The sequence below is a fragment of the Lissotriton vulgaris genome, chromosome 12 (assembly GCF_964263255.1).
Source record: "Lissotriton vulgaris chromosome 12, aLisVul1.2, whole genome shotgun sequence".
Taxonomy (NCBI): Eukaryota; Metazoa; Chordata; class Amphibia; order Caudata; family Salamandridae; genus Lissotriton; species Lissotriton vulgaris.
The window spans coordinates 734,682,915-734,707,115 of NC_141700.1; the positions used below are offsets into that span (position 1 = coordinate 734,682,915).

General features: G+C 44.9%; 1 protein-coding gene across 5 annotated transcripts in view; it reads right to left on the bottom strand.

Annotated features, from left to right (window-relative positions):
• Positions 1-24,201, bottom strand: part of CNTROB (centrobin, centriole duplication and spindle assembly protein) — a 189,485-nt gene that overhangs the window by 106,498 nt on the left and 58,786 nt on the right. For all 5 annotated transcript variants that reach the window (XM_086946030.1, XM_086946032.1, XM_086946028.1 and 2 more), the window contains exons 6-11: positions 22,987-23,103; positions 20,902-21,018; positions 2,475-2,573; positions 1,555-1,791; positions 642-788; positions 222-355 (exon numbers count right to left, since the gene is read on the bottom strand). In XM_086946030.1, coding sequence (XP_086802156.1) covers positions 222-355; positions 642-788; positions 1,555-1,791; positions 2,475-2,573; positions 20,902-21,018; positions 22,987-23,103 — 851 coding nt within the window. The remainder of the gene's footprint in view (positions 1-221; positions 356-641; positions 789-1,554; positions 1,792-2,474; positions 2,574-20,901; positions 21,019-22,986; positions 23,104-24,201) is intronic.

Consider the following 24,201-nt stretch of genomic DNA (forward strand, 5'->3'; position numbering starts at 1 on the left):
ATTGCATAGGTGAAGGCAGCCCTAAAGTTCACAGGGGAATAGGCAGATTAGCTTAATGCTGCAGTGGCCATTCCATTTAGTATACCTGGCTAACCCCTTCAAGCAATAAAACAATTATGGAGGAGCACTTTATTACTGAGGAACGAGCACCACTAATGCCCCAACACAACATACCAAACTAATGTTTCCGTGGGGTGGAAACACTTAACATGTATTTGTACCTGTGTTGCTCACGCACGGATGCCAACTGGCGTGCATTGCCATCGTGCACCTCTGACAAGCGTTCTGTAACTTGCTGCTCCAGAGCCACCCTGAGTTCGGATTGCAGCTTTATCTTCTGGGACTCGTGGCGGGCCTATGGGATCGAAAAAAGTCATTTCATGGCGCTTCAGCAGTGTGTTACCTTTAATACAGTACTGAGGTAAGAATGCCCTACAAATTGCACGCAGGGAAAGTGGGCATCATTACGAGTATCACCATACTTCCGATACCAAAGAACAGTATTCAGAACCAAGTCTGAGAACTTTAACTCAGCAGTATCCACAAAATGATATACAAAAGACAAGTCCACAGACATTCTAGGATTCCCTTTTCCAATGTTCCCAGGAGTAGGTGCACAGCTCCAGAAGGAGAATATTTACCTTCAATAGTGTAATATCCATCTGGAGGCTATCCCTCTCCCGGCGGGTAGCATCCAACTCACTCTCCAGCTTCTGCACCTGTCCTTGGACAGACATCACCGTCTGCTTGGCATCCAGAGCCAGTCGAGCATCCTTCTGGGACCGAGCCTGGGATGAGAATGCACAGGTTAGATGACAAACCCATCTCCGTTGCATCTCTGACCGTCTTTGAGCTCTATTCAGTTTCCCCACTACTTGTGCTTAGGTAATCAGTCTGTATTCTCTTTTGAAACTTCATATCATGTGTCGAGTCTATTTCTCCTCTCTCGATTCCTAGGTAGTCAGCCTGCCATCCTCATTGCAGTTTTTCACCCCTGCAATGATCAGGGAACTGGTTAATCCATTTAGTGCACACTTACGCTGCTCTCCAAACAACCTCTCCTTCACTTAATACTATCAAACCACCACAAAGTCAAACCTTCCCATCAGTAGCTGTCAGTTCACCTTAAAACTAAGAAGTAGCCTTGCACTTCTCCCATGTCCCCTTTAGGTTGTTGCTCTTGGTTTCCCACCTCTGATCATAGTTTATATTACTGGAGTTAAAGCTATCCCAGACTGCCTCCCACAAGCTATTAATTGCAGTCTTACCTTCCCTCTTTTGAAGTTCCATCCGTTACCTTCTAGTACCACCCCTCCTTTGGAACAACCAATTTTCTGATTTCCTTCTTGTGAACTGGCACAATTTCCAGGAGTTATGCTGAGAAAATTTGGTCAAGCCTCCCCTTGTGACCCTCCAGTTGTTGTAAACTTCTCTTGCTGCCCATGATCTGTTTTTCCAACTTTTCTATTTAAAGACCTTCATTTTCCAGGTAACCGAAGAATCTCTGCTAGTTAAGGCTTTTAATTTGAACCGGTCTTCCAGCTTTTAGCTCACCTTCTCGCTCTCCAGCTGTCTCTCAGACTCCTCCTGCAGTCCCCGATAACGTTCCTCCAGCTGCCTCTCCTTTCGGGCCCAGGATTCTTGCTCTTCCTCCAGCGTAGCTCTTAGAGTCTCCAGACGTTTCTGCTCTTGGTGAAGTGCAGATACTGCTTCGTCCAGCTGGGACTGCAGGACCTGCTCACGCTGCTTCTCCGACTCCAGGCTACGCACTAGTATCCTCTTCTCTTTCTCCTAAGACAGAACATGAAAATATTTAGAAGACTCCTTCCTCTTCAAACACAAAACAAACTCAGACACTGGGTGTCTCGGCCAGGGTTGCCATCAAAGTTTTACCTCTAAACTTCTGCCATTCAAAATGCGTAGTTTGAGTTGTCTTCCTGTGGTTGATCAATTGGACACTTCAAACAATAGACTCAAATCTATTTCAGGACACAAAACACTGCAATGCTGCATTTATTTAGTGACCACAGTACCAAATCACAGAGTCTGCCCATTCAATGTGAAGTGTACACTTGAAAATCAAAATGTATTTTCAGTGCTACGCAACACTGGAAAACACAATAACTAAACAAAGAACTTCTAACACTGAGGTGTTTTTTGTTGGACTCTTAAGAAATGGATAATTGCCTAGATAGCAGCTCAGCCTAAACCACTAATTTGGCTTGGCAACTGTCTATTCAGATTGGCAAGATGCCAGGTCAGGCAACAATTAACAGAATAAAAAATGTGGTAATACTCGGGTACTTAGAAGTGGCATAACAAGGGTGTCTCACTTGCAGTATAAATTGTCAACAGAACACAAAGATTGTTCTATGGCTACTGAGATCGATGATTTCTCTATGCTCTTGGAGAAAAACAAACCTATTTTACAAGTCCCTCTAAGCCCAACCTAACCACACTTTACCAGACCTTACCAGCATCTCATTTTGCTTTCGTCGTTCAGCAGCTTCTTGCTGTTCCTTCTCCAGTTTCTCCACAGTCTGAGCAAGGTTTTGTTCCAGCTTGGAGAAACTCTTAAAAAGAATAAATGGCAAAGACAAATGTAACATTGTATCTTTAATAGAATACATTAAAAAAAGATGTTGCTTTCGACCTGTTATCCAGCACTTTATCGTCAAAAGGGTGCCTGGATAATTGGTTTAGCCATTCTAGAGGTCTTTGAATCATCTAAAATAAAATTACAGGAAATTTAAATTGAAACAGGGATATTATTAAACAATTTAGAAAGCTGTGGGACTGTGTTGCAGGCAACTGCGAACGTCATTTACATAAAGTTCCTGGCGCCATGTGCTGCAAATGCCACTGAGCCACCCTGAGATTTTATATTTCAGGCTTTCAGCAGTATGTACAAGGGGTCTTTTTTCTCTTTTCCTCTAGTAGGACAGGGGCTACTGGTTAGAACTTTTGACTGAAAAACCAAGACTAGCAAAAAGTCATCCTTCATTCTACACTGCTGTGATTTCACAAGGAATAACCCACACGGGTACAGTCCAACATCACTTGAATAGAAAATAGTTATTAGGTGATCCGTGGATAGTTGCTTGATTTGGTTATCCTCAGTTTGGGTCTAACCAGTATTTGTTTATCGCACTCTGAAAGTGTCCGCTAACGCAAAGTAAATCGAAATAAAATGTGTTCTTTCCATGTGAGGCTTTGTTCACGAAATCCAGGGCCTTCTGGAGGATCAGTAGAGGGGAACAGGTCCTTTTTAGGTCTCGTCTGAGCAAGCGCGCATGCGCTGCCCTGCAAGGCTTCTAGGAAGCACTTCCAACTCAGACTACACGCTTTTTTGTTGCTCCCCTATTGGCCTGTGCGTGCGTCTTTCTAAGAAAGACAGCACACAATTGGCCAAAGGCAGGTGCATGTCCCGCCTTCTCTGACCCCTGGCTTAGGGAGTGAGCAGCAACGCAGCCAGGTGCCAGCGGCATACTTCACATTCCTTTCGTGGCTGTGCTAGTTTTCTTTTCAATGGAAGAAAAATATATTCAAATCAGTACTTTAATTGGAAAGTAAAAGTTAAAAAAACGTTATTGCCCAGTTTGTCACTGAGAAGTGTCGGTATCCTCCAGTTAAAGTATTGCCCTGTCCTTTCCCTTTTAAATTCAGAATTGCAGGTGCCCGGCAACCGACAGTACCTGCCCATTTCAAGTGTTGTGCCAGCTTAAAGTAGTGAATTGTTCAGTATACCTCTCTTCTACGTGCATTTATGTAAACTGAAATAAAATAAGCTCACTAAAGAAAGCAGTACAAACGTGGCACACTGTGCGCCCTGGCTGCTCGGTGCTATCCAGGCGCCGTGCTGGACACCTTTTACCTGTGCGTGCTTACTGCTTAGACGAGGCACTCTCCCAGTGCTGTCTTGGCACCTGCCAGCTGTGGAGCGGTGCACTCTCCTCCCTCTTTGGGTCTGTGCCTTCTCTCCGCTCATCTTCCCCGGACTGTTCCCTTCTCCCTGAACCGCAGTCCCCGGGGATAGGTTCCCCTCTCAACTGCGGTCATGGCTGCCGTCCAGGCTTGAGCTCTTCTCCTGCCACACACTACCCCCTTCGCTGCTCCCCCGCCATCCCCTGCCAGCCCAGCCAGCGCTGGGGCTCATAAGGCCGTTGGCGCCACTGCCAGTTGCCATAGCGACGGCATCAGCAGAGGCGAGGTCCAAGGAGAAGAGGAGTGAGAAGGAACCGGGTCACGGCCGGGGTGCCCAGGCCCGGACTCCGAAGCATCCTTCTCACCCGACTGATGAGGGACCCTCTCTTGAGGGGGAATAAGGCAGAAACCCCCTGCTTCTCGTGCTCGGACCCTCTCTTGCAGCAACTAGGCACCTCATACCTCTCAATCACTGCACATTCAGTGTGGGTGAAGACTGACTTACAATGCGAGCCTAGCTTGAAGTTTCCACTGGAATGCATGCGACTACAGCGGTACTTTGAAGGGTCACAACTCAGCAATCGTAATTGAATAAAGTGAAAGTTAGTCTTTGGCTTGAGGATCAGTGGGCTACTGTGTTCACTTTGGCAACTGTCTATTAACCGAATTGGTCTGGAGTGAACTTCATTCAGGTGGTTTGTCCCTGGGAGTAGAGGGTGCCAGCGCTTCCCCGGAGGGCTACTAATAACAGGCAGTCTCCTGGCCTAACACTTAACATTTGTTTACAACAATATTCTTCTTTGCTGCCATTTTCTTTCTGTGGCAAATAAACCAAGTACAGATGGGAAACAACCTTTTTATCAGGTCAGTATTTGATTGGATAGCCAGCACGGGGAAAGCTGGCAAAAAATGTACTGCATGACTAAACACAAAGTCCCAAAGGCGTCTCGAGACCCATTGGCTGGACAATGTTTGCTTAGGTTTTAAGCTACCCAATAGCGCAGCACAGCTGTCTGATTTGCTGAAGACATTTTGGGAACAATCAGAAAGTTGACCAAGAAATACATTCTGCCTGTTGCTTACCATTGGCTTTGTAGTTTGTAACTCACATTTTCTGGCATTCTAGTTGCTGGCTTTATTTGCTTTAGGCTGTCCAGCTTGAGTTTCTACATAGTCCTCTTCTGTCCCTAGACACACCTTGCCCCTCACCACTCCCCCATTCTTTTACAAAGTCCTAGCTTCCATTCAGGCAGCAAGTCTACTGGCTCCAAGACAATAATTTTAGTCCTTTGTTTTTTTATGCACAAATGTGCAAGTTGTAACATTTACCTTCCTCTAAACAGACACCACAATCTTAGAGCCACTCCGAGAAACCCTCCTCCACCCACAGCTCTAAGCCCCACAAGCTCCTCTCCCTCTGCATTTCAAACTTCAAATCGTCACAATCTGCCTTTAGGCACCTTTTAACACTTGGCGCGACACGGTCTACTTATACCTCATCACAAGATCTAACAATTAAACTGCATCCTTCATGCCCTTCCACCATGAACAACAATTACAAATATATGCTCTCAGTCCCAGTCTTTCACTTACTCAATCGCATAAGAAACAAAAAAGTGCCTCTTGTTTTTTACTTTATAAGCCCTAGCCTATACAACATTACTACGTTCAATAACACCTTTGGCAAAAAATAAGTTCAATATACACAATAAAGAATCTGTAGTTCCTCACTAAAGAAAAAGTTACTTACCTTCAGTAACGCAATAAGTTAGAGATATGTAGCTTAAGATTCCTTACCTTGGAATTTCCCAGGCGTGAGCAGTACCCCTGTGCACTGACTGGCGGCTCCATTTGACTCAGTGTGACGTTAACGTTGGTTATGTTGCTTTCACCTATATAGGCGCCACACAGACGCGTGGACGTCAGTACTTTTCCATGCCAGATGCGAAGAGTCATGAAGTGACTGACTTGAGTGTGTGTGTCATAACTAGGGCCCTGAAAAAGGGAACAGCCTTAGCACTATCAAATGAGTCTGCAGAGCGGGGAGGCATGGGTGGGTCTTTAAAAAATCTGCTGCAAGATATTGTCTCTACCACATAATGCATTAACAAAGGTAAATAACTTGTTCATCTGATAGAGACTTCTAGCTGCAGATTCCTTATGTTTAAATAGATACTCAAGCCATACCATCCTGGGTGTGGGCTGCAGACAGATTTCAGACACAAGTCGTGCAGGACCGAACGGAGGACAAAATGCCAATCTCTTCAGCCCTTACTGTCCAGGCAGTAGTGCTTGGCAAACGTGTGCATAGATGCCCATGTTCCTGCCTGGCACAGATGTCCAGGATTGGGACACCCTGAGCCAATGCTGTGGTTGCAGCCTTGCCCCTGGTAGAATGAGCTCATAAGCCCTCAGGGGGCTGCTTCTTAGACAAAGAATAGAAGATTTTAATGCAGAAAACGACCCAATGGGAAATGGTCCATTTCTGCACTACCCGACCTTTTTTGTTAGCTATCATGTACCCCGCAAAAAGTTGGTTGTCAACCTGGAACTCTTGTGCAGTCGAGGTAGATCGATAACACTCTTTTGGGGTCCAGACGATGGAGATGCTCCTTTTCCTTAGAGGGATGCAGGGGAGGAAAAAAGGTGGACAGAGTGATTGATTGACCCACATGAAATGGGGTCACCACCTTCGGCAGAAATTAAGCCTGGGTGCTCAGCACCACCTTTTCTCTAAAGATAATCATATAGGGAGGCTTAGATAAAAAATGCCTGTAACTCACCCTCCAGGCTGATGCTCCTTACCTTGTCAGTCGATGGGAGACAGCTGAGGCAAAGATAAAGTCAGTGTAGACTAATTCGTGAGTCTTCCAAGGAGTTTCAAAGTAGTAAGTGGAGGAGTTGAACACCACTTCCAGTCTTGCGGGGACGAGGAACATATATTACATGTGGAGGGCGCAGTGTTTCTGCTTGACCTCTTCAAATAAAGGTCTGCGTTGTTGGACCGTGCACATGCAGTCTGGGAAGATCACGGTCTTTGTGTTTTGGAAGAACAGGTCATCGTGCAGCCTCGCCTCGTGAAGCATCTCGTTGCGATCTAGGTGGCTGCGGATGCGGGCGATTAGTGAACGGAGTGGCCCCCAGGGGGGGTGGCCACTTTGCCAGAGATTTGTGTGCTCCCTCCACCACAAAACATTTGGAAAGTTTGTCGGAGAGGATCCAGGACCTCAACCAATTTCAGTAGATGGTCCGCTCCCATCGTCTCCATGCCCTCGGGAAGCCCAATAAAGCAGATTGTTCTCCTTGACTTATAATCCACGTGCTCCTCTAGAGATGGTGTGGTGTTAAGCAGCTTGGATACTTGTTTCTTGAGGCTTGGCAACTCATCTTCCAGTAAGGACATCCTGGTGTCAGCTTCCGCCACACAACACTACCAAGATCCTGGCGCAATATAGAGAAGTCAACCTGGACCTCCCTCACCTTGGTTTAGACTGCCTCTCTACATCCTTTATTTGCAACAACAACTATGTCTTGATGTTTCTAGCCAACACGTTTTTCATTTATTAGCGCTCCTCATGGATAACACTATTTTGCACTCTCAGACGTAACTTGACCATTATATAAGAATTGGAGCTTGACTGACTGAAGACTAAACTATAGGAAGGGGCAGGGGAGCTGGGCACATAGGGGAAAGAGGGACACGTGTGTGGCTACAGATGCAGTTATGTTTAACTGCATAAAACATCACAGCTACTTGGTGAGGTGAGTAGGTGAACTGAGGACCAGGCAATGGTCTTAGCTTAGTCAGGCTCTCTATGATGGATGAAGGCAGAGATCAGGAGATTAAGTTTAATGTCATAAGAGACTAAACATGTACTGGCTAGAAAAACGTCAAGACTCTGTTTTGTTACAAATAAAGGATTTCAGAAGACTAAATAAAAAGGAACTTTGCTTTGATTTAGAGTGCTTGGGATTTTCCATAGGTCTTGGACTTTGTTTCTACAGAAGATTAGGTGGCTCCTCTTTATCTCCAAACACCCGGATTATTACTGTTACTATGCTTATTTCAGTGTAGTGTGTTTGTGTGCCATAGCACCAAGCCGCCTTAAATTTATTAATTTTATGCCTTGAGAATAACGTCAAGATCAGCTTGCGGAGGAGGGGGCTCAGTGGGGTTCAACAGTGCAGGCCACGCCCAAGGGATGGGTCTTTAACAAGTTGAGTTGACTCTAGTTTTTTTTTGCTTGTTAATATTACAACCTTATTAGTTCCTAGCTTTTTCTTTGCACAGCCTTTCATATGAAAAGTGAAGTCTCAAATTATTACTGTTAATTTGGAATCCCTGCTGATGGCGTGCTGTTTGCAAAGAGGCCGTCACAGACAGAAGGCTTTGATTCAGTTGATCACTTGGGGCACTGATAGAAAACGTTGGTTCTGATGCAGCTGCACATCAAGGTTAGAGTAATACGACCATCTGTGAAGGTGACCACGTCATTCAGTTAATCGGATCATTTACATAAGAAGAAGCACTTGACCCAATGGCCAGGATACTTCTTTTGGGAAGTACTATGCGTTTAAATGGTGAAAATAGACTCAACATTTCAGCTACTTATGCTAGTCTTCCAGGAAGGATAGGTCTTTTAGTTGTTGATTGTGCAGTCAGTATTCAAGCACTTAATATACATCTTCTCAAAGAGAAGCACGTTTTAGTTTGAGATGGTTAGCTCAGCATTTCAGCACTATATGAATGTCTTCCAGGAGGATGTAATGCATTTCATTTTATACTAGTTGGATCAGCACTATAGCTTTCTATGCACGTCTATTCCCGCTGACTCTCCCAAAAATAAATTTTAGTATAAAACCCAGCACCTAGAGGGAGCTCAAGGCGACATTAAACTGTCAGCATTGCACCTTTCATCTGCTGCTGCATTGTGTATATCTTGGCAAAGGGCTTTATACTAGTTAATGCCCTACCTTCCATCAGTTGGTCTTTGTATCGGTTAGCACAGTGCCTTGTACATATTAGTGCATCACCATGACGCTCTCCGTGCTCTTGCTTGTCCTATCCCACTTGCCCCCTCTCCTACGTGGATACCCCCACACCCCTCTCCAACAGAATATATATACACACACACACACACACAGATGGGGCAGAGCTGGTAAGGGTACATCTCTTTCTAGATTTCTCCATTTGTCGTTTGCCCTGTCTCACCAGTCTCCTCCCCTTTTGATTAGTTGTTGCTCCAGAATAAAAATCACTAGCCCCACCCCCGTTGCACCAGAAAAAAAAGCTCACCAGGAGCTGGCCAGGTCATATAACTTTTTTCCTACCCCTCTGCAATCCTGCATTGCAGCCATGCTGATATACAACATGGAGTAAAGACATTAACAAAGTCTATAGCTCTTGCAGAGACTAGACATGTTTGCTTTGCCAATGCTTGTTTTTATTGAATACAGTAAATCTTGCAGACACACAAAAAGTACCTTTGAACCCCAATCATCCAATAGCACCTACAAAATGAAGTAATAAACCATGTTGGTCATGCCCATTTGATAAGTACGTAAAATCCTCTAAACAAAACATTACCTTACATCTACCAAAGATGTCATCAGCAAACCACACCACCTACAAATGACTGGAGTGCATGTTCTTAATTACACTTAAGGTACACTTTTTGCTGGAGTACTTTGGAAATCTTGGACGTTTTCCGCATGTGCAGACCTTTTGCAAGACCTGACAGGTGAATTCACGCACAACATGCATGATCATGCTGTGCCCATGGTTATATAACACTGTAGTTGTAAGTCCTGAGATGAGGTTTAAAATTTGTAAGGTATTGCCCTTAACGTTGCAGTGACACACCAGGAAGGTTCAGAATATCCCTCATAGTTTTGCACCGCCTGTAAAACATCCTAAGGGAATGTCATTCGAGCAATCCTGTGCTACTGTTGTGTTCTACACAGACCCTGTCCTTCAGTACATCAAGGTCTACTGCCACTGTTATCTAGAGCACATTCTCTAGCACTACTCTGACTACAATTCCCCAATAGAGAAATTGACACCTAGCCAGTCTACTTCTGGAATGATCACCACTGCCCCAACTCCTACTGGGACATAGTACTTCCACAGTCTAGGCCTGTTTCTCCAGCACCCATTCCCCAAAGTATCAAATGTACCAAAGTGGGAAGGACATGAGGGGGAGGGGAGGGTATGCCACCAGCACATCAAAGAGCAGACCTAGACTAGACTCTACATGCGGAGGAAGGGATCCAGCCTGTGCTGCTGAATTTCCTCCATCAGGGACCACTACATTCCAGCAAAATAAACGCTCCATAGATGTTGTCGTCATCAAGCTATTTGAATTGAGTGTGCGAGACCGCTTAAGTCAATTAGGTAATGCTGCAGCAGCAGCAGCATCAGTACAGTTGAACATCCCATTGCATAAAATTGCAGAGTGACAAGAGGTTAGTTCAGACAACATTTAGTCGACCTTGCAGAACATAGGGGTACTGAAGAACCATTCCCCGCAAGTATCGAACAAGTTACTTACCTTCGGTAACGCTTTTTCTGGTAGATACATTATCTGCCTGTGGATTCCTCACCTTGTGAATATCCCCCTTGCGTCAGCAACATTCGGAAATTATTTTGTAGCTTCGCACCGACGTGGACGATGGCAGAGGCACGGCATCGCACGCGACTCCGGTGAAGTCACCGATACTACAATAGGCCCACGCGTGTCAGTTCCGCCCTTTTTTCTGTGCCTTCGAGGCACACGGACGGCCCAACGCCAGTAGAAATATACACAGTACACAAATGTCAAGGTAACAGCGTGAAACAAATGCAATAAAACATTTGAAATAAACAACTCCTTGATAACAAAGTAAATATATTACAGTAACTCCGGCGTAGAAGAGTGGACAACAGGGAGGCGGGTGGGTTAGTGAGGAATCCACAGGCAGATACTGTATCTACCAGAAAAGGCGTTACCGAAGGTAAGTATCTTGTTCTTCTGATAGATACATCTGCCAGTGGATTCCTCACCTTGTGAATAGAGTCCCACAGCAGTCCCCACTCCCGGAGGAGGGTGTCCACTCCTACACCAAAAAGTCCTGGAGGACAGAGCGTGCAAAGTGACCTTCCCTTCTCACCTCGGCATCCAAGCAGTACTGCTTCGCGAAAGTGTGGAGGGAGGTCCAAGTCGCAGCCCTACAAATATCCTCTACAGGTACACCCCTAGACAAAGCAGATGTTGATGACTTTGCTCTAGTAGAGTGAGCTCTTATACCCTCTGGAGGTTGGAAATTTTCCTTGGGACATGACATAGGAGGCGGGCTGTGGAATTCAGGACCACCTGGAGCTTCAATACCTCCTGACTTCCGCCCAAATAAAGAACGTTAATGTAGTTCAGGCGAGAGGTGACAAGTACCTGGACTACCGTTCTTTGTGAAGTCAGGGAGCATGCAGATGATCTTCCGCAACCACCTTAAGATGGTGAAACAGGTGGCGGAGACGCTAACCACCTGTTGCCGCATTGAAAGATTGTCATCAACGATGAACCCAAGGTTGTGAACTTGGGTAACTGGTTGGGGGAGAGGACCCATTTCCTGGGGCCAATGTTGGGGACCCCAAAGATGCTTGCGTTTGCCTAAGATAACCTCATTCTTGTCTCAGTTTAATTTCAGCAAATTGGAACACATCCACTCAGACAGCCGACGTAGACCAGACTGAAGAGAAGATATGGAAGCTTCCTTAGCGGAAGACAAAGAAAAAAATCATTTGAGTGTCGTCAGCGTACGAATATAGAGATAGACCTGCATCCTCCACAATGGTCGCCAGGGGTCTCACATATATGTTGAAGAGCAAAGGGCTCAGGGTGAACCCCTGGGGAAATCCGTACGCAGATGACCAGATAGTAGAGGAGTAATTAGAAGAAAAAAACCTGAAACGTATGGTCGCTGAGAAAAGAGGCCAACCAAGCTAGAGCGGGGCTCCAACTCCTGCCGACTGGAGAGACTTTAAGAGGATGGTATGTGACACGATATCGAATGCAGCGCTCAAATCGAGAAGAATGAGCGCCGTAGTCTCACCCCGGTCATCCACAGCCACACACATTCAAACTCGCCTATCATTAAAAAGCGCTTCCACTTATATTGAAAGTTAACCCCATTGGCTTTGTCAATATTTGTTATCTTTCCATTTAACGCCTGTCCACGGGTTTACCTAGTTTTATCGAGCTGCTTGCATTTTGTGTTTGTGTTATCAGTGGTATTCTTCAGAAAGGATTGTGGTTAAGCTCACAAAGATGGTCTTTGGAACATTAGTGGTCATCGCCAATAGTAAATATTTCGCTTTTTCCTCAGCCATGCATTAACTGCTGATAACTGCTGGCTTGAAAAACCTGAGCTCCGGCTTACGTGGAGGACACATAAGGTTACGCCGAATAGGAACGTGCAGCAGCCCGAAACAAAGTGCTGAGCCTGAAGCACTGGCGACCAGAAACCGCCCATGTCTGAGCAGTCACTATCAAAGCAAGTAGACCTGGCTTTCCTAAGAAAAGAACACAATTAGCGTCTTACATGCAGACAGAGACACGCCGACACAGTCACAGACACACCCAGACAGGCCTAGGCACAGACAGACAAACACACACACACACGCACACAAAGGTGAGCGGAAGACTTCAAAGAGTGAGACAATCCTGTCTAATACTGAAGAGCCACAGGAAGTGATGTAACCACTGCGCACAGTACATTTACACAAAGATTTGCTAAAAAAGCTGGCGGCGTAATTCACCAACAAAACAAACGATAGACAAGCATTTATTAGAGAAATGAAAAAGGGGACTTTAGGTTCAACCTAGATGTAAATGATAAATCAGCAAGATCAAGGTTAGAGGAGATGGGGAGAGAAATTTACAAGACAAGCCCGGATTCGAAAGTGGTGCGAGGGCCCGCCGCGGCAAAAGTGAAAGCACATATGTTTACATTTAAAGCTAGACGAGGCAAGGGAGGTGCGGAGGAGCGTTCAGAAAGCAAGCAAGAGGAAAGAGATGCCGCTGAAAGCTGGTGGTTGGGCGCATGCACGACGCACGTAACCGCAAGCGCAAGGCCAGCAAAAGCTAGTAGCACTTTTAAAAGCCAACTACAAAATTTCTCGTAGAGAAACATATGCGCTGGCTCAGGCGAGACCTAAAAAGGGATGTGTTGGACGAAGACTTCTTCACAATGAAAGGTGGTAGGAGGAGGTCACCGCGAGTCAAGGCAAAAAGAAAAAGTAGTGCCCAAACCTACATATATCACCAGAAGGGAAATTATCCACGTAACAGGATCAGTCTCCAGGGCATAACAAAAGGGCCAAAAGCAGGACAAATGTGTACTATTCACCAGAGGAATGGAAGGAATTTTGAAAGGCAGACATAGGAGCCAATGAAAACCTGCAGGCGTGGTGAAAGCTAACAGAGCAGATAACCACATGTGGACAGACTGCGCTGCCTAGACTCGACCTAAGAGCTACATGTAGTAGAAAATCTGAGGTAGGAAGCCTCTGTGAAGAGGAGGCGGTCGCCTGAAGTTTGGTTCTTTACAAATGATAGGGGCAAGTTATTAAAGTGAATTATTTCTAACCATAAGCAATGTGTATCATTACATACATCATTCTAATTGTACCGCGTGACTCCAACTTTGACGAAAGAATGATTCACCATTCAAATCTATGAAAGATCCAATACTGGAGGAACGTTAACGCTGTATTAAATGAAGGACGTACAAAAAGGCATTCTTTTTGCCATTACCACTTTTTGACCATGTGAGCCATTTTAAATAAATATGATTTTGCCTTTTAACTCATGTGTTTGGTGGTAGTTTTACTTAAATGAAAGCTTCCTTGAAACATTTCTAGCTCTAATGGCAACAAATTGTTCTAGCTGCATTACAGGTACCACATAACTAGACAGAAAAGTTAATTACCTTTGGTAAATATCTTTCTGGTGGGTACTCTACCTGTATATTCCTCAACTTTGACTATCACAGGTGCCGAATGGATCAGGAAAAACCTTTGCATTAGCTCTCTGGTGCAGGAAGGGGGCGTTGACTCGGCAAAGTCGGATATGGAGTCGTGATAAGGTCATCTGAATCAAACGTCTCAAGACAGACACACCAGCGGCAGTTGTGCGGTGTTGGTCTCACCTATCAAGGCTTATTCAAGACTGAAACTTTTATATTACTGCAGTGTGTAACTAGCTCGTTACCTTACCAACAGAGTGGTAAAGTTATGAGGGTAATCGCCACAAGAGGAGAAAGTAGGAGGGCAGTGAGGAATCTGTAGTTACAGAATAGTCAACAGAAAGATGGTTACTGAAGGCAAGTAACTTTCCCTCCGAGGGATACTTCTACTTGCAGATCCCAGATCTTCAACAGATTCAAAGGCAATAATTTGAAGGAGGAGTGAGTGGAGAAACACTATTTTAGATCAATAAATCTATTAAGTACATAACCATCTCTTCTTACTTCAGAATTAAAACAGTAATGCTTGGCGTAAGTGTGGAGAGAAGACCATGTTGCAGCCTTGCTCATATCTGCTCTGGGTACTCCTTTAGTTACAGATGCTGTGGTAGACTGCTCTGTAGACATTAGCTGTTATGCCTTTCCTAAACTGCCACCTGAAGTAATAACAGATCTTAGCATACAGGATAATTCATCTGCAAACCATGTGTTTAGAGGGCTTTATTTTTTTTTCAACACAACCAGTGTAACCAACAAACTGTTGGTCATCTGATTTCAAATCCTTAGTGTAGTTGATGTGATAGTGTACCACTCTTCTAGCACCTAGACACTGTAGCCAATCTTCCTTAGAAAGAGGGTGGATAAAAGATTGGTAGTGTGATAGTTTGCCCCAGACAGAATGTGGATACCACCTTAGGCAGGAAAGCAGCCAGAGTTTGGAGCACCAGCTCGTTTGAGAAGAAGCATGTCAGTGGGGGTAGGGCAGAGAGTTTTAAGCTATTACGTTGATATGAAGCAATGGCTACAGAGAAGAGTCTTGAAACTTAACCTGAATTGACAATTGCACAGGGGCTCAAATAGTCTGCATGAGAAACGCCAGAACTAAGTTAAGACCAGATCGTGGCATAATGAATGTTAACAGTGCATACGTGCCAAGTATTTCAGATATCTTGAAAAAACTGGAGGTTTAAACAGGGAGGGTTTGTCTGGTACATATATATTTTTTTAAAACACTGATAGGGCTAAAAGATAACCCTTCACTGAAGCTACTGCACAGCGTTAAGGACAGCACAAATTGTAGTACATTGGAGAGTGATGCTTTTAGAGGTTTGATTCCAAAATCAGCGTTCCAGGAATCAAATTTGTTCCGCCTCTCCGAGAAGATGTATTTGGTAGAAGGGCAACTGGCTTAATGAATCATGTCCACCACTTCCGTTGGGAGCAGAAATGTGCTTGGATTGCGCCACTCAATCCACACATGAAAATGTAGGCTCTAAAGATTGGGGTGTAGAATCCGTCCTTGAGACAACATGGCCTCCCTGAACAACAGATGAAGAGGATTTGTTATAGTGGGGTGCCACAGACCTATGTATCACATCATTCTCGCCAATCCAGAGCGATAAGAATTAGGCCCGTTCTTGACAAATCTTCCTCAGAAAACAAGGATATGGGAGGAAACTCGTAGTGAAGTGGAAACATCCATGCCAGCTGAAGCACTTCAACACAAAGCTCCCTGCAGCTGACATTGGAGGGTGCTGAATTTCAGGCAATGAGCACTGCTCAGAGTGGTGTACAGATCCTCAAGAGATATGCCGCAAAAAGTAAATATATGTTGGGCTTCTAATATCCACGGAGCCAGTCAAGTGATCGGCTATCAGCCACAGGCCATGTTGATGCACCCAGGTCTAGAGACCCACAGCTTTGATAGAGCCGAGACCCACTATCCCCTTGTTTGTTTAGGTACCGCCTTGTGGGAGTGTTGGCTGTTTAAGATTTGGATCAACTGACCTCGAATGGAAGGGAGCACAGCTGTGCCCGAACCCTAAATTCCACAGAATGGTCCCCAGAAGAGCAGAGATTACACAGCGAAGTCCTCTTATCTCCATGTCCTCTAGATGCACATCCCACCTGGGGGAGAGAAGAGCCTCACTCCCAATTGAGGTGACCTCTTGTACCAAACAATACAACTCCACTGCAGCATCCCTGGAGGCCACAATGGATTCCATCAAGTCTCTCTGATGTTGAAATCACTGTCTGTGGAGGCAGCACTGCAGAGTTCTCATGGGCCAGTGTGCATGTACGATCAAGAGGATGCAAGAAGCTGCCAAACTGTAGGAAACTCGGATTTTGTTGCAGTAAGCCCCCCCCCCCCCTCCCCCACACACGCTTTGCCTGTGTTTTAATGGAACTTTGACTGAAGTGTACTGGGTTCCTGCTTACTAGGTTCCCAGTACTAGTGATTTCCCTAAAAATGTTCGATTACCCAATTGGCAAAACCTTTAGCACCCTTTAAGTCCCTAGTAAAAGGTACATCTGGTACCTAGGGCCCGACATCCTGAAGAGGATCTTTAAGTGCAGCAGCACAAATTGTGCCACACTAAAGGATGCCTCACCAAGCACATGCAAAGCTGCCATTGCAGGCTGAGTGTCTTAAAGCCGACAAAAGTGAAAACCCATGACACATCCCTGTGTGCCAGGCCTCCTACCCTGCATGTGATATTTGTATGTCACCCCTACAGCAGGCCTGACAACCTTGAGGCAGGGTGCTTAGTACTGCATGGGAGGGTATACTTGCATGAGCAGATATGCCCCTGTGCTAGTCAGTTCCATTGCTGCCAGTACAAGTGACCAAGGAAGACAGTTTAGAACATGTGCTGACACTAGTGAAAACTAGTTGCACAGCTACAGGATTGTTTCACTGAAAATAGGTACATTTGATATCAAATATCTTGTACGGGTCAATCCACACTGATGCCAGTGTTGGATTTACTAAAACATGCAGAGAAGGAACTTTAGAGATGCCCCCTGAAAACCTACCGGCCTCTAGTGTTCTTACTGACTGGTTTCTGCTAGCCTACCACCCGCGACTCTGTTCTGACCTCCTAGGGTCAGAGTCTTTGCTCTCATGAGACACCGAACAAAAGCCTGGCTGGGAAGAGGGTGCCACACCCACTCCCACAGGATGACCTGCAGGTTAGCCTCCTTGGGCCAGCGAGCTTTAAAGAAGCAGCCTTTGGATTGCGAATCTGGATCCCCTCACAGGAGAGAAACACACCGCCCCTATCCAGAGCTCCCCTTGGCACCTGGAAAGGCGGGAAAAGTAGGCGTGCAACCTGCAGGCTAGTATCACTGCTATGGTGGGCTGCTGTGAGGTGGACACGATTTTTCATAAGTAGCCATTTCTGTGATGGCATACTTAGGAATTCTGGGACAGGGTTATGCCTATCACGCATAGGGATTGGTTACATAGGGGGCGTAGTGACCCCCAAGGGTCAGTAGCCCACAGGCTACTATCCTACATTCCCATACACTCCCCTAAATTCAGTATTTAGGAGAGTCCTGAGCACCAGAGAAGCAGATCCTGACAACTTAGGATGAGAGAGCACACAGAAACGCGAGGAAAGCATCAGCATCTCACCTGGTTCCAACCCTGCCGGCCTGTCTGCATCACTCAAAGTCAGTGTCAAAGTAATCTCGTCCTGCAGCTGCGACTCCAGAAAATTGGGAGAACTGCCTGCCTTCAAAGAAGACCCAAGACCTCCCGTGAACAGCAGACCTGTTCTTAAGAACTCGAGTCCATCATGGTTTCACCCCTCCTGGACTCCCTTACATCAACTGCAGCCTCTGCACGCAAACCCCCTCAACCATGACTGCTCCGATAAGGAAAAACTATGCCTACAGACACCCCTCCACTGTCACTCCTGTGCCTTAGAGAAGAGGACCAAAGGTGTGTGCCCCCCCCCCCCCCCCCCCCAACTCCCCACATCCCGGAGCATCACAAAGCCTGAGCCGACTTGATGGTTCAGCCCATCTGGCTTCCTAGCCAGAATCTGCAACCTCTTTTTTTCAGTGATTTATCCCCACTGAAACGTATTGGGCTCCCAACGCCAACTTGCACCCTGCACCCAGCCGCCCTCATGCTGCTGGTGGTGCAGCCTTGGACCTTGCCCGCCACTCAACTTAACTCCTGGAGATTGGTACTGTAAATTGATATATTGTACCGTATCCGTTTGCAGAAATTGTTCTTCCCTCCATAGGATAGATAACATTTCAGAACACAGAAATTGCAGTGTCCACGTTTCACAGTGAAAAGAACTTGTATTTAAAATCTTACTTATCTGAATGATTTTCCTCTGTTGCCAAATCATGTATAAAGTGATTTGGCATGTTTATAAATTGGTGTGGATCACCTTCTTGAGTCGGGTTATCATTTATTAATTATGTGTGCATTTGCAAATGTCTTGCACTCTTCTGTGTTAAGCCTAAAGCTGCTTGACTACACTACCCGCTATTCTAGCACTTTGGGATTGCATAGCAAGCCCCTGTCACTCTTAAGGGAACCATGGATGCTTTACATGGCATATCAACTTCTTGACAGATCAAATAAAAAAGACCGCTTCCAACAAAAACCAAGCAATTGAAGGATCTTCAGGACCGGTAATTGAGTCCAAGCTGAAACATTGGAGGCATGTCCTGAATGTCTTCAATCCTCTGTAGAGGGGGGAAGGCTCTAAGCACGGTGGTATCCAGTTCTACGCCAATTAAAGGAAGCACTGGGAGGGCTCTAGGTGAGGTCTGGCATGACAGATTTAAAATCCCAAGTCATATAGCAGCAAAGGTGTCAAAATGAGATAGTGAGACACCAACTTGAGAACTTTGGCTTTGATGAGCTAGCCAGCCAGAAATGGGTATATTAAAATCTTACTTCATGTTCCTCTACTACTGTCATCACCATTGCAAAGACTCAAGCAGCAGAAGTCCGCCCAAAAAGAAGAACTATAAATTAATAATGGGTAGAACACAATACAGAGCATAAGTATTTCCTGGGGACTGCAGGTTCAGAATATGAAAGTAGACGTCCTCCAGGTCTATCAATGCCATACTGTCTTCAGGGTCCAGGACAAGTCAAAACAGGGCCAACATCCGGACATGGTCTTTCCTTAGGAGCCAATTCAGTAACCTGAGGTTCGTTGTCCCCTGTACTGGCGCATTTGCTGGCCTGGGATTTGTTGTTTGAAAAATCTGCTGCCAAAGGAATGAGGTGTTCAGAATGAATGAAAAGAACAAGAGGATTCGTCTTTAATATATGGCTGGGGCCCTGCTTTCTTTGAATCATTCCAAGGCAGCATATGCTTTTTAGACAAATAGACATTCCCAATGAAAGGGCATTTCTATGAAGGTGTTCTGAACATCTGTGGAGAACTCTGTAGATCTAAGCCAGGCAAATCTTCATATTGCGACAGATTAACCGATGGCAGTAGCTGTAGAGTCAGCAGTCTCTAAACATGATTTCATATTGTGTTTAGAAACATCTTCTGCTGATTCTCACTACAGAATTAAATGAAGCAGTCTCAGGTGGAGAAGGACCTGGAGGCCGATTTAGATTATCTATACCACTTGCCTCCTCAAGCAATAGTGCTTCAGATGGATCGTCAGCATTGCCTCTCTGCTGATTGTCTGAATCAATGTCTGAAAGGGTAGCCATAATGGATCTTCAGACAGCCTTCATTCTAATAAACAAAAATCGTACTTTCTTGATCTGTGCTTCTTTACACCCAAGAAGGTGTCTGAAGTGACTTGCAGCGTGTGGGGTGGCACAGATAATGGAGTCATATGGGGCACTGGGTCTGAATATACCGGAGGCAGAGACTAAATCAGCGCTGCTTGAAGTGCTGAAGTAGATAATGGGGAGAGTCTCAGTGCCGAATCATGAACAGCTGGTGCAAGTAATCTACCATCAGGAAGCACAAATGTGGGAAGCCAAGGGACAAACAGATATTCCACCGGTATGGTTAGGATGGTAGTAGACCAACAGGCCCATTGACCTGTCCAATGGGACCAGTCGTGCACCAAAGAGAATGCCTGCTCTCCTAAAAGAGACCATCATGAAACCATAGGTCTGATGCACACCATGTAGAGTTCCAAGCAGAAGTTTTCGTTCTGAAGATCACTACTTCTGTGATGAATAGGAGTCTGTTGGAGCTCATTCAGGGGCTTGCCAAGGACATGAAGGTGAAGTTGTTTTTTGTTTAGTGGGGTCTTGTCTGACAGAGTATCAGTTGGGTGTGATCTCCACAGGAAAGTATATTGATGCTGTGTGATCTGAAGAAGTCAACGCCAGCAGGGTCATGTAAATGTTGAATGAGGTTGGACTGAGGGAAGATCCTTGGGTGACAGCACAGATGGGGTTCGTGGTTTCTGATGTTGAAGGTGGCAGGTTGATTCTGTTCTACCTGTGAGGAAGAAACAGATTCAGTCAGTTGAGAGCAGGTCCTTGGATATATGCTTCATGATGCTTTCTGATCAGGTTGGAATGTGAGACTGTCGAAGGCTGCTGAGAGAGGGTAGCAGGAGAGCCACGGTTTCTCCATGGTCGAGGACAGACAGATTTCCATCAAAACGTCAACAGGGTTTAAAGCCTGATCATTTTGAACATGACAAGTCCTCACTGCACCGAAGTGTACACAATTTGAGAAATCACCTTCCGAGACCATGAGCTCCAGATCACGATGATATGCTCTGAAAAAGCTGAACTGCAGCTGGAGTATCGGTTTTGAGGATTTGTGCCTAATGTCATCGCAACGCCATGTCGGACATTGCAATGTAGTCACCGCCACCTGCCAGCACCAGAGAGCTATTGAAAAAGTTCTTCCTGACCCAGTCTGCGCCTAAAATATTCAAAAGTGAGGAAAATATACGTAGAAGTGTATCATCAAACCCTCTTTTGCACATGACTTTCCCACTTCCCCCACTTACCTCTTGCTGCTGGTGCTGGACCTGCATCACTCCCTCCTTCTCTTCTTCCACCTTCCTCATTTTATCATTCAGTTCAGCTTCCTGCTTGTTCCACCCTTCCACCACCTTCGCGAGAGTCTGGGACACAATGTAACTTTGGATCAGAGTATGCTTACGGACAATCTGTGGGACAGCCATTAAACATGACAGAATCTCATTCCATCTAATCATTGCTCTACCTTGCATCTACTACATTCCAAAGTCTACAGCAAATCCCTTGCCCATCATGATTAGTACTCTTCATCTTTTACCCGTTGCCAAAAACCCTAGATAAACTCTGGCAGCATAGACTACACAAGGAAAGATTGAGCAGAACGAGTCCTTAAATCAGGTATTGATTGGACCTCTGCATTTTCATAGTAGCATGGCAGACTAAATACAGTTATATAAAATACAATGAGAAATGTTCACAAGAATATAAACAATGTTTTTAAAGAGAGCAAATAGGAAGTACTGCTTTTAATGGACTAACCTTTCATTTCTAGCCTGCCCAGTGCATGTCAGTCTTGACAGTTTTTGAACAAGCTGACAAATATCCTGTTTTGCATACCAGTGACTTGAACTGGGGTACCTTTGTGCATTATATAAATTTGTGAAAGTACCAACAGTTTGAAGAGTACAGAAACTTGCCGAAAAAACACAAGATGGACGGAATGCTGCACCCCCAGTCACAGATCTGGGTTTAATCCATCGTAATTTTGCTCACCAAGCCACCCCAGTTCAGACATGGCCATATGCAAATCAGTCTTGACCCTGTGCCTCATGGGAACAGTCAGCCCGAACTGCCAAGCCACGTCTTCCCTGGACCGGAATCAAGCATCCTAGGACTGGTTTCTGTCTATCAGCAGTCTTCAGCCAGGATAACTTGACTCCAGTGGCTTAGTGAGCACTCAGGATATGGGCAGTCAACACATCAGGCGCATCTGGTTGGTTAGTTGGCCTGCCTTTCTAAATTTCTTTACTCTGGTTGGTCAATACTGTCCATATGTCCCACCCTTGTATGCTTGGTTCCGTCCCAATAGACATCACTGATTTTTTTTTGGTTGCCCATTTGTTGCTTCTCACTCACACTTTCTCCGGTCCATCATTGCTGCCATATTTCCTGCGGCATGCCCCACCCCCTGCACAGCACTGCATTTACTTTTGTGGCAATAGAGGCACCCCAAGCTTGAGCTTTAAACATCTAAAGCTAAAGTGTGGCGTGCCGTCATTGCTACAAAAGTCAAGAATTAAAAAAAAAAAAAAATTAAAAAAAGTGGGAGGACGCCATATTTCTTTCCCATTTATGTACTTTTATAGCGATGGCAGCATGAAACTGGCCGATGCATTACTTATGACAAAGTACTGTTTATTCAATTGTTATCGATTCGGAGTTAATGCAATTCGAGCATTACATCATCTCTGTATTTTTAATCATGTAAATGGACATTAGAAAATTTTGTATTGCCCACCGGGATACATTTTTAGTTGATTATAGAATACACTACCTTGTAGTCAGACACGCATCGTGAAGACATAAGAAAGCAGAAAACACCTGCTCCATGGCGTACAAATTAAGTTTATCGCATTTATATTGGTGCTTTACATCACTGCTACATGGAGGGCACCATTACCAAGCATACCACACCTTGTGAGTGAGGGCCTGAATTACCTATGGTGCAATGCTATGTGCGCAACAGAAATTTTTTTAAGTTTTATATATTATATACATTTTATATAGCGCTAGCTAGACCCTTAGTTGTCAGAGCGCTTTACACGATAGTGATAGAATACAGTAATGCAGTCATGCAATGAAAAATCGACACACAGTTTTTCTCCTGTCAACATATTTAGTAACATTTGATATGATGCTAGGTCTTTTAGGGTTGGTGAACGTAAACTTAAGAGGAATGGTCCACACAGTAAACAATATTTCCTCATTGTAAGATGAGAATGACCTCTGTTTCAACACATTCTATAGGACACATCTCTCTCGATCTAAAACAAACAAAAAAAATACTCAAATGCTCAAGGTTAGCTGTGAAACACATTCAGACAGACGTTTACCTTGTCCAGTTGCTCAATCATAATATTCTTCTTCTGGTCCGATGAGGCTGCGATGGCCAGCTGCTGCTGGAGCTCTAGGAGGCGGTTCTGCAAGTTCTGGATGTGGCGTTCCAGATGCTGCAAGGGAACAGGCAACTATCATCAGAGGTTGCCTGGATCATAGTGCTGATAACAGGCAGTCAGAGGAGGTATACTTTCACTTCCGGGTCTGAGAACATACTGGGGAGGGGTGTGGAAAAGCAATAGGTAGAAGTCTAACAAATGGACTGCTTAATACCTGTGGCTGATCAAGTTGAAACAAAAAGTACGTTGGAAGAGGTACAAGGCATAAGGAATGTGGACGAATCTAAGAGTAAAAAGAAGCTTTCTACAAAAAAGTTGGAACATTACAACCCTTGGAAGTTCGCTCTCAAACTGTAAATCCAATTAGACTATTTGTCTCATTGCTATCCAAGTAATCCCCCAAAGCACAAATAGTACCTCTGCACCCTTTTCCAGTCATTCTGCATATACAGGAGGTTCCGGCTGATATATGAAGGTCAAACTAGTCCGTTTGAGAACTCCATTTTAACTATTCTAGTTTGCGTAGTTGCACATTTAACGTGCTCCTAGAGTGTGGCATTTTTTTTTTATCCCTTTTGTTTTTATGTTTCCAAGAAAGTTAAATCAAAGGAAATAAGGTTTCTTGGACTGCTGTGGGAAAAAAGTAGTTACCGACTGTAAGAAACGGACAAATTAAATAGTGCACATAAGTAAATAGTCCAGACGACCCTTATTGGGTTACAAAAATCCCAAATGCTCTTTGTGGTAGTGAGGTTGAGCAGTTTAGGCTGATCAAAGGGGAGTGTTCTGCATCTGCTGCACACAGTCAATAAATGAGGCACAAGCTCAATAAGGAAATTCAATATCAATTTAGTTTTTATATTAAAACACCAAGATCCTTGGGATCAGGCAACTACTTTGAGTTAGCTGTATGTACTGTTTCTGAAAATCACTATCAGATTTGAGGCATTAGCCTCAAACACATTAATGTTATCCTATGGGAGTGTGAGAAAGTGCCTCTTGACATGGTTAGCCACCACTTTTTGCCTGGTATTTGATGGGGTTTTGATTGTAGTGAACAGGGTCCCTGCCAACAAGGTCACCTGTGCCAGTGCTCTTTCCCTAACACTGGTCCACAACTGGCCCTTCAGGCCACCGTACGGCTCTAGTAAA